The sequence below is a fragment of the Porites lutea genome, chromosome 2, assembly GCF_958299795.1.
Source record: "Porites lutea chromosome 2, jaPorLute2.1, whole genome shotgun sequence".
NCBI lineage: Eukaryota > Metazoa > Cnidaria > Anthozoa > Scleractinia > Poritidae > Porites > Porites lutea.
The window spans coordinates 12778780-12793837 of record NC_133202.1 but is presented as its reverse complement, the minus strand read 5'-3'; the positions used below and the strand labels follow the sequence as shown (position 1 = coordinate 12793837).

The following is a 15058-nucleotide window of genomic DNA, read 5'->3' as shown; positions in this document are numbered from 1 at the left end:
GTATGAAGATGTAGTTAAGAATTTTGCATCCCTTTTAACTGCTGTAAATGCACTGTCTGTAATACATTAATAAACCACAAATTAAAACCAGAACGACTAAAATACATCTGTTAGCCTTCTTGACAGACTTCCCTACCCTTTTGTATACTGTATTGTTATTATTTTTAAAACTAGTGAAATCTCTATCCTTCTGCTGCACAGCCGTTTTTTTGTGCGTCACGCAACGCTCCTTTTGTGGCAAGCGGAACCTCCCCTTTTAGTACCCCCTCTGGAGTAGATTGAAACCTTGCATGCAAATGTCCGGAAATGTTGCCAATCAAATGAACGATAATACTGACCGTGAATATCACAGAAAAGGACGTGAAATGATAGAGGGAAACTTAAAAACAACAGGTACAACAACTCTTTCGATTGCCGTCTTCACTGACGCAAAAATAAAGGAGCAAGATGAAAACAAAAGGAAAAAATCTCGATGATTTTGAAAATGGTAACTCAAACTTCAGAGTTTTCACACGAGAAATTACAAACTTAAGATGGCTCGATTCCCTATATCTGAGTGCCTGTGATGGCGTCCAGATTCAAAATGTTATGATTGAAGATTTCAGGGCATTAAAAGACGCTGTAGAAGACCTAAACAGATAGGAAAAAGCACAGTTTTAAAAGCGAGTAGCCTCATGATAACGAGCATTGCGGTCAAAAGCAAATGCTAGAAAACTGTGAACTTTACATGTATGCTTCTCATTGGTGCCAACGTCTTTTTTATTTTAATATTTGCACGGAAGTTTCTCTGCTTGTCAACGTACTCCATACTCCGAGTGTTCCTACTAAAAAGCATATTTAAAAACCTTTTTGTTTCACGTGGCTTTGGGTATAGTCTCGCATGAACCTCTCTTTACGATCTAATGATGCCATACGCAGTGCATAGCAGCTCTGGTAAAACGCACATAGGCCTATGATGCTGCTAAGTTTTCAACAACCTTAAGAATTCTTTACTTTTTCTTTCTGCCGACATCGAGGGTTCAGCTGCTCTAGCAAAAACTCAGAAGAAATGATAATTCTTTACTTCGAATTTTGAAGACGTCAAATGAAAACCAGCAATTCAATCTTCTCCTCTAAATTATGTCATCTTTTTCTCTAACGTACTTGTATTCTCTACTAAACATTTGGAAGATCTGTTCGAATCTATTGCGCTCGAAATCGATGGAATTGCTGCTGTTCTGTTGCTACTGCCAACCACTCCTCCATGAAGTTTTTCTGTGCATATTTCAGCTTTTTCCCATCTATGTATATATTTACGGTACGTGCTTTCGAATAACAGTATCCATTATACTTTGTTTACTGTTTGTTATTGTGTTAAACGTGCATTACCAAAAACCCAAAGAAGCGTAACACGTTAACCACGATATTTTATGAAATAAGCACACTCTTAACATTAAAGAAATAATTTCACTTGCGTTATAGACTGTTAGAATTTTGACAAATCGCGGGTGGACATACTTCGTCATCACCCGAATACCTCCAATTATCTTTGTACGTGCGAGAACATTTTATTATGTTTATGAATTGAATAGTTAAATATTAATAAAGACGTCAATACTATATTTATCTTTTGCCTATACCGGACTATATTTTCCCTTATATAAATGACAGTAAACCAGTTCAATCAGAAGAAGTTCTTTCTACGGGGTCTTCAATATGACAGGCCGCTGTTTCTCCGTGTTAGCGCTCTTGTTGGTTTGTAATGTTTGGGCAGCTTCTGTATTCTATATACACCATACATGAGCCTTGAGTATTGAGGAGCGGCTTAACACCACCTTAGTTACCTTTTTAGTACCAAAAAAGAGAGCTCTCAGTTAATTAAAAGTCACGCTTTGAGGTGACCACTAAAAAAGCACAAGCGTGAAAACAGGCACACCTTCGCAAACATATCGTGCAACAATCTCAGTGTAGTTAACAGCCAAATCTTTCCTTTTATCTTCTAAGGTTGCTTTGATTTCAGACTGATACAGCCTACTTATTTGAAAGAAAATTTGTTGGGACTTTTGTCGATTCTTCTAGCAAAAGGGTTATAATGAGTCTGCGTTTGAAGATACACCCTCTAAAACCAGACAGCTTAAACGTGCGCTACACGCATACTTGGCCTAGTGGTTTCGGACTCAAAGCGATAAAGGATAGAAGAACTTATTGAAATTTTTTCATATTGAATGCGTAGTGCAAACAAGAACGTGCATGGAACATAATGGAATAAGAGGAAAAGAGGAGGGGGTGAGAGATGATCGCCTAAAAATGAAAAACTCGCTGGCAAGTTTGTGTTGCTCACCCTGTTAAATTCACTTTCCACTTTTCCCTTTTTTTCTTTCACTTTTTTTCATTTTCATTCAGTTATAATAATTTGAATCATCCCCTTTAAAATTGATTCGACAGCCCGGTACAGTCTTTAACTTCCGGGTTAACGGCGGTAAATAACAAGCTTGACGTCTCTATTAAACCCCGATGCATTTCGGAACCGAGTGTTCTGTATTGAAATAGAGACACAAGTTTTCAAACAAAAAACAACAGTTATAGTAGGAAAGATTTAATGTATTCTTTAATGAATTTTCCAAAAAGCGACGAAAAATCTATCGGTAACAAAGTTGTTCAGAGAAATATCGTGAAGATATATAAGTTATTATTTAGTTATACTACCGAGTAAAACTGACAAAAGTTTTTTTACTGAAAGAGAACACTTTAACGTTTAAATATCGTCAGTGTGATGGGCAATCGAGTTCGCCATAACCAATGAAAGAGATCAGGGACTAATATTTGTCACCAATATAATTTCCAGCCTTATTTCAATCAAGTTTACAGAGCTCCTTGCTTGCTACACTAATTATTAAAGACACAGCGACAAGATGGTATGGCAATATCATTTTCAGTTACTTAATAGTTCTTTTCAAGGCAAACAAGAAGAGAGTACATGTATAAAGGCCCCCATTAGACCGTTCTACAAACACTAATTTTAAAACAGCTGCAATAAAATGCCGTTCTTTACGTGGACCTTTTTTCAGAAAACGGTGATTCCATCTTCCTTATTAGTTTCACAACTAACAACATGTTCCCCAACTGAAAATAATTTAAATTCAACAGTTTAAACGAAGCATGAGAGGAATAGAGAAACAGAAAACCGTCTTAAAAACAGTCACGTACACATTTCAAAAGAGGGAATTTCGCAATAATTGACGAATGTGATATCCACTTTTAGCATGTATATACTATTTGTTAACCGCCCACAGCAGGTGGATGTTTGCTCACATTAGCCACGTTGCGGAAGACAGTATACTTACGTTAGTCACGTTTCACTGCAAACGGCCGGCAAACGTCACATTTAGGTTCTTAATTTCTGAAAATACTAAAAGAAGTAGACAAAAACTGTATCAAACGATTCTTGTTGGTTAAAGGGGCGTTTGATTGCAAACATATGAGTAGAAGTAATGAACAATGTACGTCAAGTAAAGCGAAAGCTTTGTCACGTGATACAAACTTATTAACATTTGCCGTTTGGCGGAAACGCTTTCTCTATTGTGCCTCTTTGTCAGGCAACCACCCTTCTCAGGTTTAGTAATGTGCCTTGCAATTTACAATCCGGTTTTGAAGCCGGTCAGCGCTCGTCATCATTATCCAGTTTTTCAAACAGTAGTTAGCCTCAAACGGTAATTGAAAGAAAAAGAGGAAAATAACTGACTTGAGGACATTAAGTTGTCCTTTGATAAAATCAGATAGCAAATGTTTGAATAAAGGCAAGTGAGAGTGAACAGCATTATTTATGGCTCAGTCAATTCCAAGCGTGCCAATCCCCCCAGGGCTTTTTTTGGGCATTTGTCATCCTGTCGGTCCCGGCGGTGGGGATTTGTCGCAGAACCTCTGGTTCCGGGTGGGGCATTACTTTTTTAGGTTGAACACAAGACTTCGATCGTTGCCCTGACAACGTGGATGATTAAAAAAAAAACAGCTATCATGAGAAAAACGATTGTGTCACAAAACTCCCGGCTTTTTTAACTTTTATTTTCACTAGTTCATTGACCAAGGTGCGATGCAAACAGAATTTTGGTCAAATTTCTTTATATTTTAATGAGTAGATTTTAAAATATTTGTTGTTTGTTTAAATTGCCTATAAAACTCAACAAAACAAGCGCTCTAACATTACTCCCGAAGGACGCAAGCTCAACACTTGAGCGCACTTTGAAAACACATGATATGTCAAAGGCGACGAAAACTGACAAATTCTGGGCATTTTTTCCCGCTTTCCTTGCATCCCATCATGACGTAAGATGCTAATAGTAAAGAATAAGGTGTTTGTAGAGAAACTGTGTTCACCTTAATAAAAATCGCAAAAGAGCTCGCCTATACCAGTAAGGCAAGTGTATTTTTAGGGCAAACAACAATGACCTAATATGAAACAAAAGTTAGAATTTCGAGGAAAATGAAATTCATTATCCTATTTTACTGAGAATTAATATGTGGCGCACAAATGTAGCGCTCCATTTAAAACTACAATTTCCCTCGCGTGGGCAAAGTCTTATTTTACCAAAGAATTATAATAATAAACTAAAATTAAAGTAAAAAATCGACAAGAAAAGGAAAAAAAACACTACAGTGACTTGTGGGGTAGGAAATTACAATAATAATATCATAGGTGACGAATTACTCCTTAATTTTGGCGCGAAATTTCAGCGATAATTTGTAATTTCACATGTGAAATTACAAAATTGCCATGGCAACCTACCGTACGTCTCAGTGTCAAGATGGCGACAAAGTTTTAATGAAGATGAAGATGAAGGTGAATGAAGATGTCAGGGCACAAAATGACGCTTTAGAAAACCTGAACACACAAGATAACATCAAGAAGGACTCTAACAGGTATTTTGCCGAAAAAGTCTGAAAAATTCTGAACTTTACAAGCCAAATTTAAGGTCTAAACATTTGAAAGAGTGGAGTTCTTGATCGATATGATCCAGGATAAACATGTCAAAAATCCACGATTGCTAACGTAATTCGTCACCCATGATATTAATAAGTAATCAAATGGTATACTCGTGAAATTAGGGAATAATTTCACTTGCGTTTTGTCCAATCCTAATAATTTCCCTCGCAATTATAAGGATGTGGACAAAACGCGCGTGAAATTATTCCCTAATTTCACTCGTCACCATTTGATTACACATACTAACAACTAGTTCAATGCTAAAAAAAACTGGTTAGGCTGTCTACCTTTAGGCAGGATTAAAGTTAATAACATTTTTTATTCACCTTAACTTCATCATATATGGCGATACTTAATACCTTTTATAGTAGAGAGGAGAGGTCGTTACGTCACGTTGCCATGGTAGCAAAATTTTTGGATGACAACAAACCAAAATGTCACTTAAAAAGTGGATTCGCACTGTTTCAAACGTCATCGATCTTATTTAATTTCATATGATTTGTCAAATGTGGGCGAAATGTTCTGGGTTAAATCCGAAAGGACCGTATATAAGTTTAGAAAAAGAAAAACAAAATTTTTGTGTTGTGCTCCCCTACTCCATAAAGTGGGCGCGTGAAATTAGGAAGTTTCATGTCGCGGTCGTGCAACAACGGCTAAGAAACTACAAAAAAGCGTGATGCACGTGCAAAGATGTTTTTTGCCAATCTAAACTGATTGTTTTTTTGCTGTTGGCCGACGCGGTTGCAAAAACTCCCTATTGTTGTAATCCAGAAAATTTGCTACCATGGTAACGTGACGTCACACTTCTCCTCTCTATAAAGTTCAGATATTAACGCTCACTCTGATTGGTTGAAAAAGCATGTTTGATAAGAGTATAAAACACAGGGACTAAAGCGGTCACGCCATCTGTGAATCACACCATGCGGAGGTTTTCTAGACCAAAGTTTCGCATTTCAGAGTGAAAAATACACTGTTAAAAGACACAAATTGAAAGGGAAAGTTCGATTGAATGCTCAGTTTCTTTTTGTGGACAAGGAAAGCTTTTGGTTTCGCATCGTCCTTCAAGCCTTCAACGATATTTTCTTCACGCCGGAGCGCAAAATGTTATCTGTTTTGAAATTAATCCAAGGCAGCGAAGTTTTTGAAGACTTTTCAGGTACATTTTTTACTCTTTATGGTCAAGAAAATTACATTTTTAAAAGGAGATTTATGTATGTATAGGTGTTTCAAAAACGTTGTTTAAATTTTGCCTTCGCCGTTAAAGAAAGATTACAAAATGCACCCCAAATTGAGGTGGATTTTGTGTTGAATTTTGCCATGTGTTTATACGATTTTCCATGCTTTTAGACCAACTTCTTACTTTTTGAATAAAAATTTTCAAGAAATAACGTTTCTGTCTTTTGTTTTGTTTCTGCCACCTGCAAAGACGTCGGCGAATTTGTAGAATTTTTACTTTCAAGTTCAGTTTTTGGGTACTTTAAGCAGTTTGTTTTCAAATTTACATGTTAATGACGTCCAGGTTTTCATGGGCAGCAATTCAGCCAGTTTTAAAAGCACTTTTTCCTTCTGCATTCAAATTCAAAGAACGTTTCGCTCGTTTCACTTTGATATAACTTTGATGTTTTGACAGCTTTTGTCTTAGTCAGCCAATCAAATCATTTGGCCCATTCTGGCCTATTCTAAAACGGATTATGATTGGCTAATTAAGCGTGGTTTATGGGAGTGTAGAACATGCTGAGGACAATCTGGTTCGTTTTGAAAATAAAGTTTGTTTTCAAAATTAGAAAGCAATGCGTTGGGAATTTAACAAATTCTTTTATCATAAAACAAATCAGAAAGAAGCCTTGACTTTGCTCTGTTCTTTTGTAAAGCACTTAGGAGGCGACTAGAGTAGAGCAAGAAGAAGTAGGGAGAAACACTCGACTACTACTACGATCATGTTCAACCTTCTTACTTGTTACCTTCTTTTTATAGTCGTTCTGCAGAACAAAACTACTAACTACTTGTTATTTTGATACAAATCTCTATCTTAGGTGATTGCGGTCAATTAAACCGACGCATCACATTTCTGACACCAGCCAGAGGGTTTTACCTTAAAGGACACGTGTTATCAAATCATTCTGTGGAACTAAACCTAGACTGCCAAGACCAGTGCGCCCTTGCGAGGGAATGTGTCTCATATAATATTGGTCCAATGATAAACAACAAGATGACCTGTGAACTGAGTGACACAGATCACTTGCAACACCCAGAAGATCTCAAACCAAGAAAAGACTGGTTCTACAGAGGCACAAAGGTAACAACAGCATTCATAGTCACATGTCACGTGTTCATGTCTTATGAAATGTCCTAAATGGTTAAAATTGATGACTAGGACGAATGCGTCTTTTTAAAACTGTAAGCGTTTAACTGATTTATTTTGTTTGTTCTTCTTTTTTTTTTTTTTCATGTATACTTGTTATAAAATGCACTGCTTAAAACACACTTTTAGTTAAAAGGAGGCTAACTCTCCAAATATTTATTAATTAGCTAGAATTTAAAAACGATGATGGAATGGATAATGATTACGCGATTGCGATGATGATGATAATTACTATGATCATGATGATCATTTTGATATCGCAATGAAACTGTAGCGACATTAGGGATTTGATTAACCAAGGGCGCAACTGCATTTTATCAAAAGAGGGGGGGGGGGGGGGGGGGGTTTGGGGGTCAAATCCACGGTGCTTACCAGATTGTCAGTCGACATCCATAGTAAGAGTGGCACTCATTTTTTCGCATGTGCAGTGTGTGAGGCGGGAGGGATATGCCCACACCCTATACTGCATTGACAAGTCAGGTGACAAGAAGGACCGAGTATACTACAAAATCTTGTCCCAAACTGTAATTGGCGACGAAAATACTTTGATAAGAAAGGAAGCTTTCAACGATGGTTTCTTCGAAAAAATTTCGACTGCCTACATATCTTCGTTCAAAAAGAGTGAATCTTTGAGATTAACCTGGGCTTCGGTTAATCAATATCCTAGCGTTTTGCGGTAAAAAGAAAGGGACGCATGTCACATATGATGGGGGAGGGCAATCTAACAACCCCCATCACCGTGAGATGTAAATCGTGATGACAGACCAATTGTGGTATGATGATGAGATAATATCTACTAAGTAGGCCGACGCAGACCCATTAAACCTATTGCAGGTTTCGTTGAATATATCGGAGACAAATTCTGAGAACATAACGCATTAGAGTTTAATAAGAAAAAAAATGACTCTTTGTTTCAGAATCTTTGCGCCGCCAAGCCCTGCCTAAACAATGGGACCTGCTATATGGGATACACGGAGAAACAATTCGTTTGTTTTTGCCTAACTGGCTACAGCGGAGAAACATGCGAGAAAGGTAAACGTTTTGTTGATGCCAAGTATGTGCACCGTACATTATGCACCAGGCGTACGAAGTTCATAAAATCGAGAAACCCTGCCACTGAGAAAAAAAAATCATGCGCTTATCTTATAATCATTCTCATATCATATACGCTCGATCGTCACCCTCATAGAGAAGAAGGACAGGGATACAAGATTGATATAAAAAAAACTGGAGACCGTCATCTCTCGTAAACGTAGCCGTTAAAAATTAACAGGCTCAAAAGCTATGGCAAAGAGATTAGAAAAGATCCTGCCATATGTAATCCATCATGACCAAAATGCATCCGTGAAAGAAAGAACGATTTTTGATGCAGTTAGAATAATAAGCGACATCATGGATTATACGATGTAATTACGTTATCAATTAATGCAAAAGGCCTATAACATAACGGACCCTTTACAGCCTCGGGAGGTTTTGCAACAAAAGTATTTCTAATAATAGACCCGGTGGAAAAACGAATTATGGCAAACGACTGGGGAACTTAAGCACAGGCATTTTTGAGCGGGCACATCCACCGGAACTGAGGCTTTAATATGCCTCAGGCCCCAGTTGTTTAAAAGGTGGTAATGCTATCCACCAGATTAATCACTATTAACTGGATAACACAATTGGTTTCCCTAACTTTTATCCATCGGATGGTGATTTATCCGATGGATAGCGCTATCCAACTTTTGAACAACTGGGGCCAGGACGCTACCAAATTTGTGTAGATACGATACGTACGAAGATTTGGGCACAAACTTTTGGGCAAAAACTCTGCCCAAGAATACAGAAATTCCACTTCAGTTTGAAGTGCGTCTATCAAAAACGTCTTTGCTTTAGCTCCTGTTGTGAATCTTCTCTCGGCAGTTGCGTCATGCAGCTATTTAAAACAGAGCGACCCTACAGCAGAAAGTGGTAATTACATCATTGATCCAGATGGCGAGGGAGCTTTGGCACCATTCTCAGTGTACTGTAACATGACAGACAAGAATGGTATTGGCGTGACAGTCAACAGTCACGACAGTGAGAGTAGAACACTTGTGACAGGTTATGATTCCCCTGGGAGCTACTCACGTGACATTCACTACACTGGAGCGAGTCTGTCTCAGTTGGCGAGTCTCACCAGTGTCTCTTCACACTGTGAGCAGTTTATCAAGTATAAGTGTTATCATTCCGTGCTATTCAGGGACCGTGGACATGCTTGGTGGGTGTCACGTGATTCTGCTAAGATAACGTATTGGGGTGGAGCATCACCTGGCAGTGGTAAGTGCGCATGCGGGATGAACAACACGTGTGCAGACTCTAAACTTGCCTGTAACTGTGATAAGAACGACAAAAAATGGCGTGAAGACAGCGGTCTCTTGACTGACAAGACAAAGCTTCCGGTAATACAGCTTAGGTTTGGAGACACTGGTGACAAGGTGTATAACGAACAGGGATACCACACTCTGGGGAAATTAAAGTGTTCTGGTAGGGCATAATCGCTTGGGTATTACCGAAATCGCTAAGTTCAATAGACAGCTGTAACACATTTAAGTCCAAGATTTATACATTCCTGCTTAAAGCAGACAAAAGTGACCATCAGTGTTCGGTGGAAAACTTAACTGGTTGACTTAACTACTGATTCATTTTTTATATCATCATGTAAGTTTCACTGATCTTACGTTTTTATTCTAGATTGTTTTCCTTTTTCTTAACTTCAGATTTTATCATGATTTCTATGTATATTTAGATGTAATAACATTAAGCTGCACATTATCATCGAATAAGGGTGATAAACCGTAGGCCCCGTCTCACAACCTCTGCGAATATAAATTCCGTGGGGCGTTAAAAAACCCACACACTGCTCGTAAAGAGTAGGGGATGTAGTCCCTGGTGTGGTGGAGGGACTACTCAAGGGGGGAGGGACTGTTACGGGCCTGCGTAGTGGCGCCAGATGCTGTTGCCGCGACCCTGCCAAGAATCTGGCGAAACTAAGTAAGGCCAGGTTGAGACGCCGAACTTTTCATCAGCCGACCCTAATACATTGAATTAAATGCATGAAAAAGTACATGGAACGGCGCAGCCCATTACGTCCGGGAATTTCAGCTTTGGGTTGACTTTGGAACGGCTTTGATTTAGACGCCGAACGTTTTATGTCCCGAACCTAATGCATAAAGTATCTGGAAGCAGTATTGCTGAAAAGAGCATTTTTTTTTCCTTTTGAATTTTGTTCGGCTGGAATTAAGATTGGCGTCTGAATCAATTCAGCCGTTCTAAGTTATCTGGGTCGGCCTTAATTCGAATCAGGCTCGGCTCATGAAAAGGTCGGCGTCTGAACCGGGCCTGAGTGTAAATGACAACAACAACAACAAATTTATTCATTGTACCCAAAGCAGAATATTATAGTTATTTTACAAGTTGTTAAAATAATCAATTAACTAAAAGGGGTACTGACTTCCCGAAACAACTAATAAGTTTAAAATGCCAAGAGGCCACATTCAGTAAAATAATTTAAATAAGTTTATTGTGCGGGGTCAGAAACTCATAAGGGGTTGAAACGTGTAACTCGCGTTCAATGCTCGTGAATATTCACTTTTACCATATTTGGAAACCTTAGTGACAGATATCCATTTTCAACAAAAAAAATGGCTGCCACGCGATCACCATGCAGATGTTTTAAGACAAGAGTTCTGTATTTCAAGGTTTAAAATACATCGTTAAAAGACAAAAAATGGAAAGAGAAAGATCAAAAGAATGCTCAGCTTTCTTTTTGTGGAGGAAGGGAAGCTTTTCATCTAGAAATCGTCCTTCGAGGAATTCAACCTTGTTTTCTTCACGACGGAGCGCATGGTCTGTTATGAAATGCAACCAAGGCAGTGAAGTTTTGCAGGTACATTTTGCACTCTATGGCCAAGACAATCACGTTTTTGAAAGGGAATTTATGTTTTTTTAAATGTTTCATAGACGTTTTATAAATTTTTCTCTTTGGCGCTAAAGAAAAAATTACAAAATGTGCCCCAATTTGAGATGGATTTTGTGTTTAATTTTGCCATGTGCTCAGCCGATTTCACTCGCGTGAACGGATCCACGATTCAGATAGTGTTTTCCGAATTACTTTAAAGGATTAACTTGTTGGATTTTGAATAAAAATTTTTAAGAAACGGCTTCTCTGTCTATTGTTTTGCGTTTGTTCATTCATAAAATTACCTCAAAACACGATCGTGACTACAACATCCAAGCTGAATTTAAGCTTTTAAAAATGCTTCTCAAATTCATTACACGCATCACTTTTTGCGAAGATGTCAGGTTCAGGTTTTGGGCACTTTTCAATACGCAACTAATGAATTTTATTCGAAAACATTTTTCATTGTTTATTCTAGACTTTTAATATAAGGATTTTAAAAACCTATTTTCAGTATAAGTTTACTGTGCAGAGGGTCAACAAGGCATCGTTTTTTGAAGTGACAACTTCAAGAAGTTGCGAGGACGTCAACGGGTTTCATAATGTTATGTTTGGCGCGGGTGGTAAGGCAATAATATCCTGCTCAGTGTTTCGGTAAGATTCCTGGTTTCAACCTTTGAAAGCTTTCTCGGCTTTCGGGAGTTTTTCCTCCGTTTGTCGGTCATTTTTTTAAGCGGGCGCGGGAACCTGAAGTAAAATTACATCACGTTGTTTACGAAGTTTGATTGGTCAGCTACCTCTTCTTCTCGTTCCAAATATGGTACTTTCGAAAATGAATAATCACGAGCATCGGACAAAGCAAACATATGAGAGCTACTCGTTTCAACCCCTTATGGGTTTCTGGCGGGGTACAATATGGCAGCATATCAGACAAGAGGTAATAATAATAATAATAATAATAACAATAATAATAATAATAATAATAATAATAATACACTTTATTTAAAGAGGGTAGCACGGAATAGTTACAGAAACTAGTAAACTTGTGGCCCTCTATTGAGAAAGAGAAACAGCTTTAATCTTATCATCAATTGAGTTCCAGATCTTTGGTCCTTGAAATCTAATATTAAATTTTCCATAATTAGTTCTAGCTTTGAAAAGGTAATAGGGAACTTGAGAACCACGACGAAGTTCACGACGACGACGTCTGTTGACCAGGAAAGGACTGGAACGAGAACGTCAGTTTCGGCGGGAAAAAGGAAACTTAAGATGCAGTCGATTGGTAGGTCGACGACGACGACACTGAATGTAAACAAACAAGTAGAAGTAGTAGAACTGTGATGTTCGTTTGCAACAAAGTTTTTTCGCAGAGGCGTCTTTTAAAACGATGCAGGATCTTATTTTATAAGCCGTACGTCTACTTTCATTGACGATGAAGAATTTTTAATAATGTCTGACCTTTTCGAATGGAAAAATCTCTGCTTTCCGTACGAAGATTATTCAACTTTCAACCTGAATGAGATGACCGAGTCCGAGTGTCTGTCAGAGGTTAGTTTTGGAAAAAGAGACATTCCGATGCGATAGCTGTTTTCCATATAAAGTTCATTTCCTCTATATTAAAGATATATGATTTGCCGTTCCTAAATACGTACAACTAAATTTATCACTTACAAGTTCGCTCGCTTGGCCTCCACAGCTCAGTGTTGTCTTCGAAGTAAACACAATTCATCAGTCGAATTTTCAATCAACATCCCTTGTTAGGAGAAAAAAGAAAGGATACCTGGATTTACGAGGATAAAAAAACACAAAGCCCTTGAAAAATCGCTTAAAAACAAGGAGTTATACCTGTCAAAGCTTGTGGATTGCAGGACGACGTGATTCTACTGTGTTTGGCGTCGTCGACGACACTACGACGACGAAATTTGCTAATCGCGCTTGCCCAGTGAACGGTATCTCACTTCCGGTTGCGTCGACAAAGTCGTCGTCGTGGTTCTTAAGTTCCCTAATATGACTGTTTAGCTGCAGATCGTGTATTGTAATACTGGATCTCACTTACTTTAGAGAAAAATGCTTCAAAAGCAGAAGGTAATAAGGAATTGTTGAATCTATACATAAAAACTGCAATATGATATGACAACAAATCATTCAGCTTGATTATGTTCAATTTTCTAAATATAGGACTCGAGTGTTCATGAAAACTTCCAAATGTCATTAGGCGAATAGCTCTTTTCTGTAAAATAAAGAGAGGTTGGAGAGTTGTTGAATAAGTGTTGCCCCACGCAATTATTCCATAAATCAAAAAAGGATAAATTAAAGCAAAGTAGAGGTTAGACAGTACATTAATACCGCTATAGTAGCGAATCTTGGATAATATTCCAACACCTCTCTTAATTTTGGTTAAAATATATTGAATCCGAGATTTCCATGACAAACTTGAGTCAATGAAGACACCAAGATATTTTATTCACTTTTCCTGATTTAAGCACTTGTTTTCCAAGATTAACTGGAAATCACTGGAAATCTTTTTTGTGGAGGATGGAAGACAACAAAACTTGATTTTTGTATATTTAGTGAAAGCTTGTTAGAACGAAGCCACATACTAACATTGTTTAGTTCAGTATTTATATTTTGTTGTAGAATATTTATGTCTTTATGTCTACAAAAGAGATTAGCATCATCAGCTAAAAGGTGGAAGTCAAAAAGTGTTGAACCAAAGATGAAAGTCATTAATATATATTAGAAGAAAAAGAACTGGGCCGAGGACAGATCCCTGAGGTATACCACAGGATATACTAGTAAGGTCAGACTCTATGCCAGTATTAGTAACAAATTGTTAGCGATTAGTAAGGTATGAAGTAAACCAGTCCTTAGCAATACCCCTTATGCCATAGAAGTCAAGTTTTTCAATAAGAATAGCATGATTTACAGTGTCAAATGCCTTACTAAGGTCTAGAAAAATACCACATGATAGATCACCTTCATCAATTGCCTGTTGAACTTTGTCAATAATACTAAGAATGGCAAAGTCAGTTGAATGTTTACAACGGAAGCCAAACTGACCTTGAAAAAGCATCTTTTCCTTTTCTAGAAATTTTAAAAGTCTGCCAGTTAAAAGTTTCATAACAAAATCTTACGGGGCATAAATAAAGGATGAAGAGAGAATGGTCAAGAATAATAAAACATAATAATAAAAAGTATAACCCGAGGGAGACAATCAAGTAGAATTTATGCATTGACACAGAAAGAAAAAGCTTTACATTATCTTTTGCATTTACTTAAGCTCGTTGGTATAGTCCATAGTCATCGTTTTGGATTTTGAATTATGTGTGATTCAAATAAATTTCACATAAAAGCACCAAACGTTTGATTACTGTAATAGCCCTAATTGTATTTTTTTTTTTTTTGCCAGCTTTTACCTCGATTGTCGTCAACGACCCTCGGCCTTTATGATAAGAGCCTTTATTCTGGATAGGGAATACTGCCATATACATTTTAAACTATAAGGGAGTGGGGACATGATGAAGGGTAGGGTTTCTAAGCCGTTTCGTGTGGGATAGAGTCTAGAATTCAAAGGTTTCTGGTCTACGAAGAGGGCATCAAATACTCGGTTGTATGAAGAATTGGAGATTCTCTTTAATAGTTAGTCTGGGATATGGTGGGGGTTTTGATTTCTAGTCTCGCGGAATAGGGTGGCAAAATTACAGCTGAAAATGGGTCTGTAATAGGCTAAGGTTTCTAGGGTCCCAGCCACACATAAACACCAAAACATTCATTGAGTGACCCCCCGGCTTATCACGTACCAGTCAATGGG

The 15058-nt window shown here is 37.8% G+C and overlaps 1 protein-coding gene across 1 annotated transcript; it reads left to right on the top strand.

Annotated features, from left to right (window-relative positions):
• The first annotated feature begins 6999 nt into the window (after positions 1–6999).
• Positions 7000–10874, top strand: LOC140926646 (contactin-associated protein 1-like). The gene is made up of 3 exons (XM_073376365.1): positions 7000–7256; positions 8240–8354; positions 9231–10874. The coding sequence occupies exons 1-3, from the start codon at positions 7155–7157 to the stop codon at positions 9842–9844; spliced, it is 831 nt and encodes a 276-aa protein (XP_073232466.1). The 5' UTR covers positions 7000–7154; the 3' UTR covers positions 9845–10874.
• The last annotated feature ends 4184 nt before the right edge of the window (positions 10875–15058 follow it).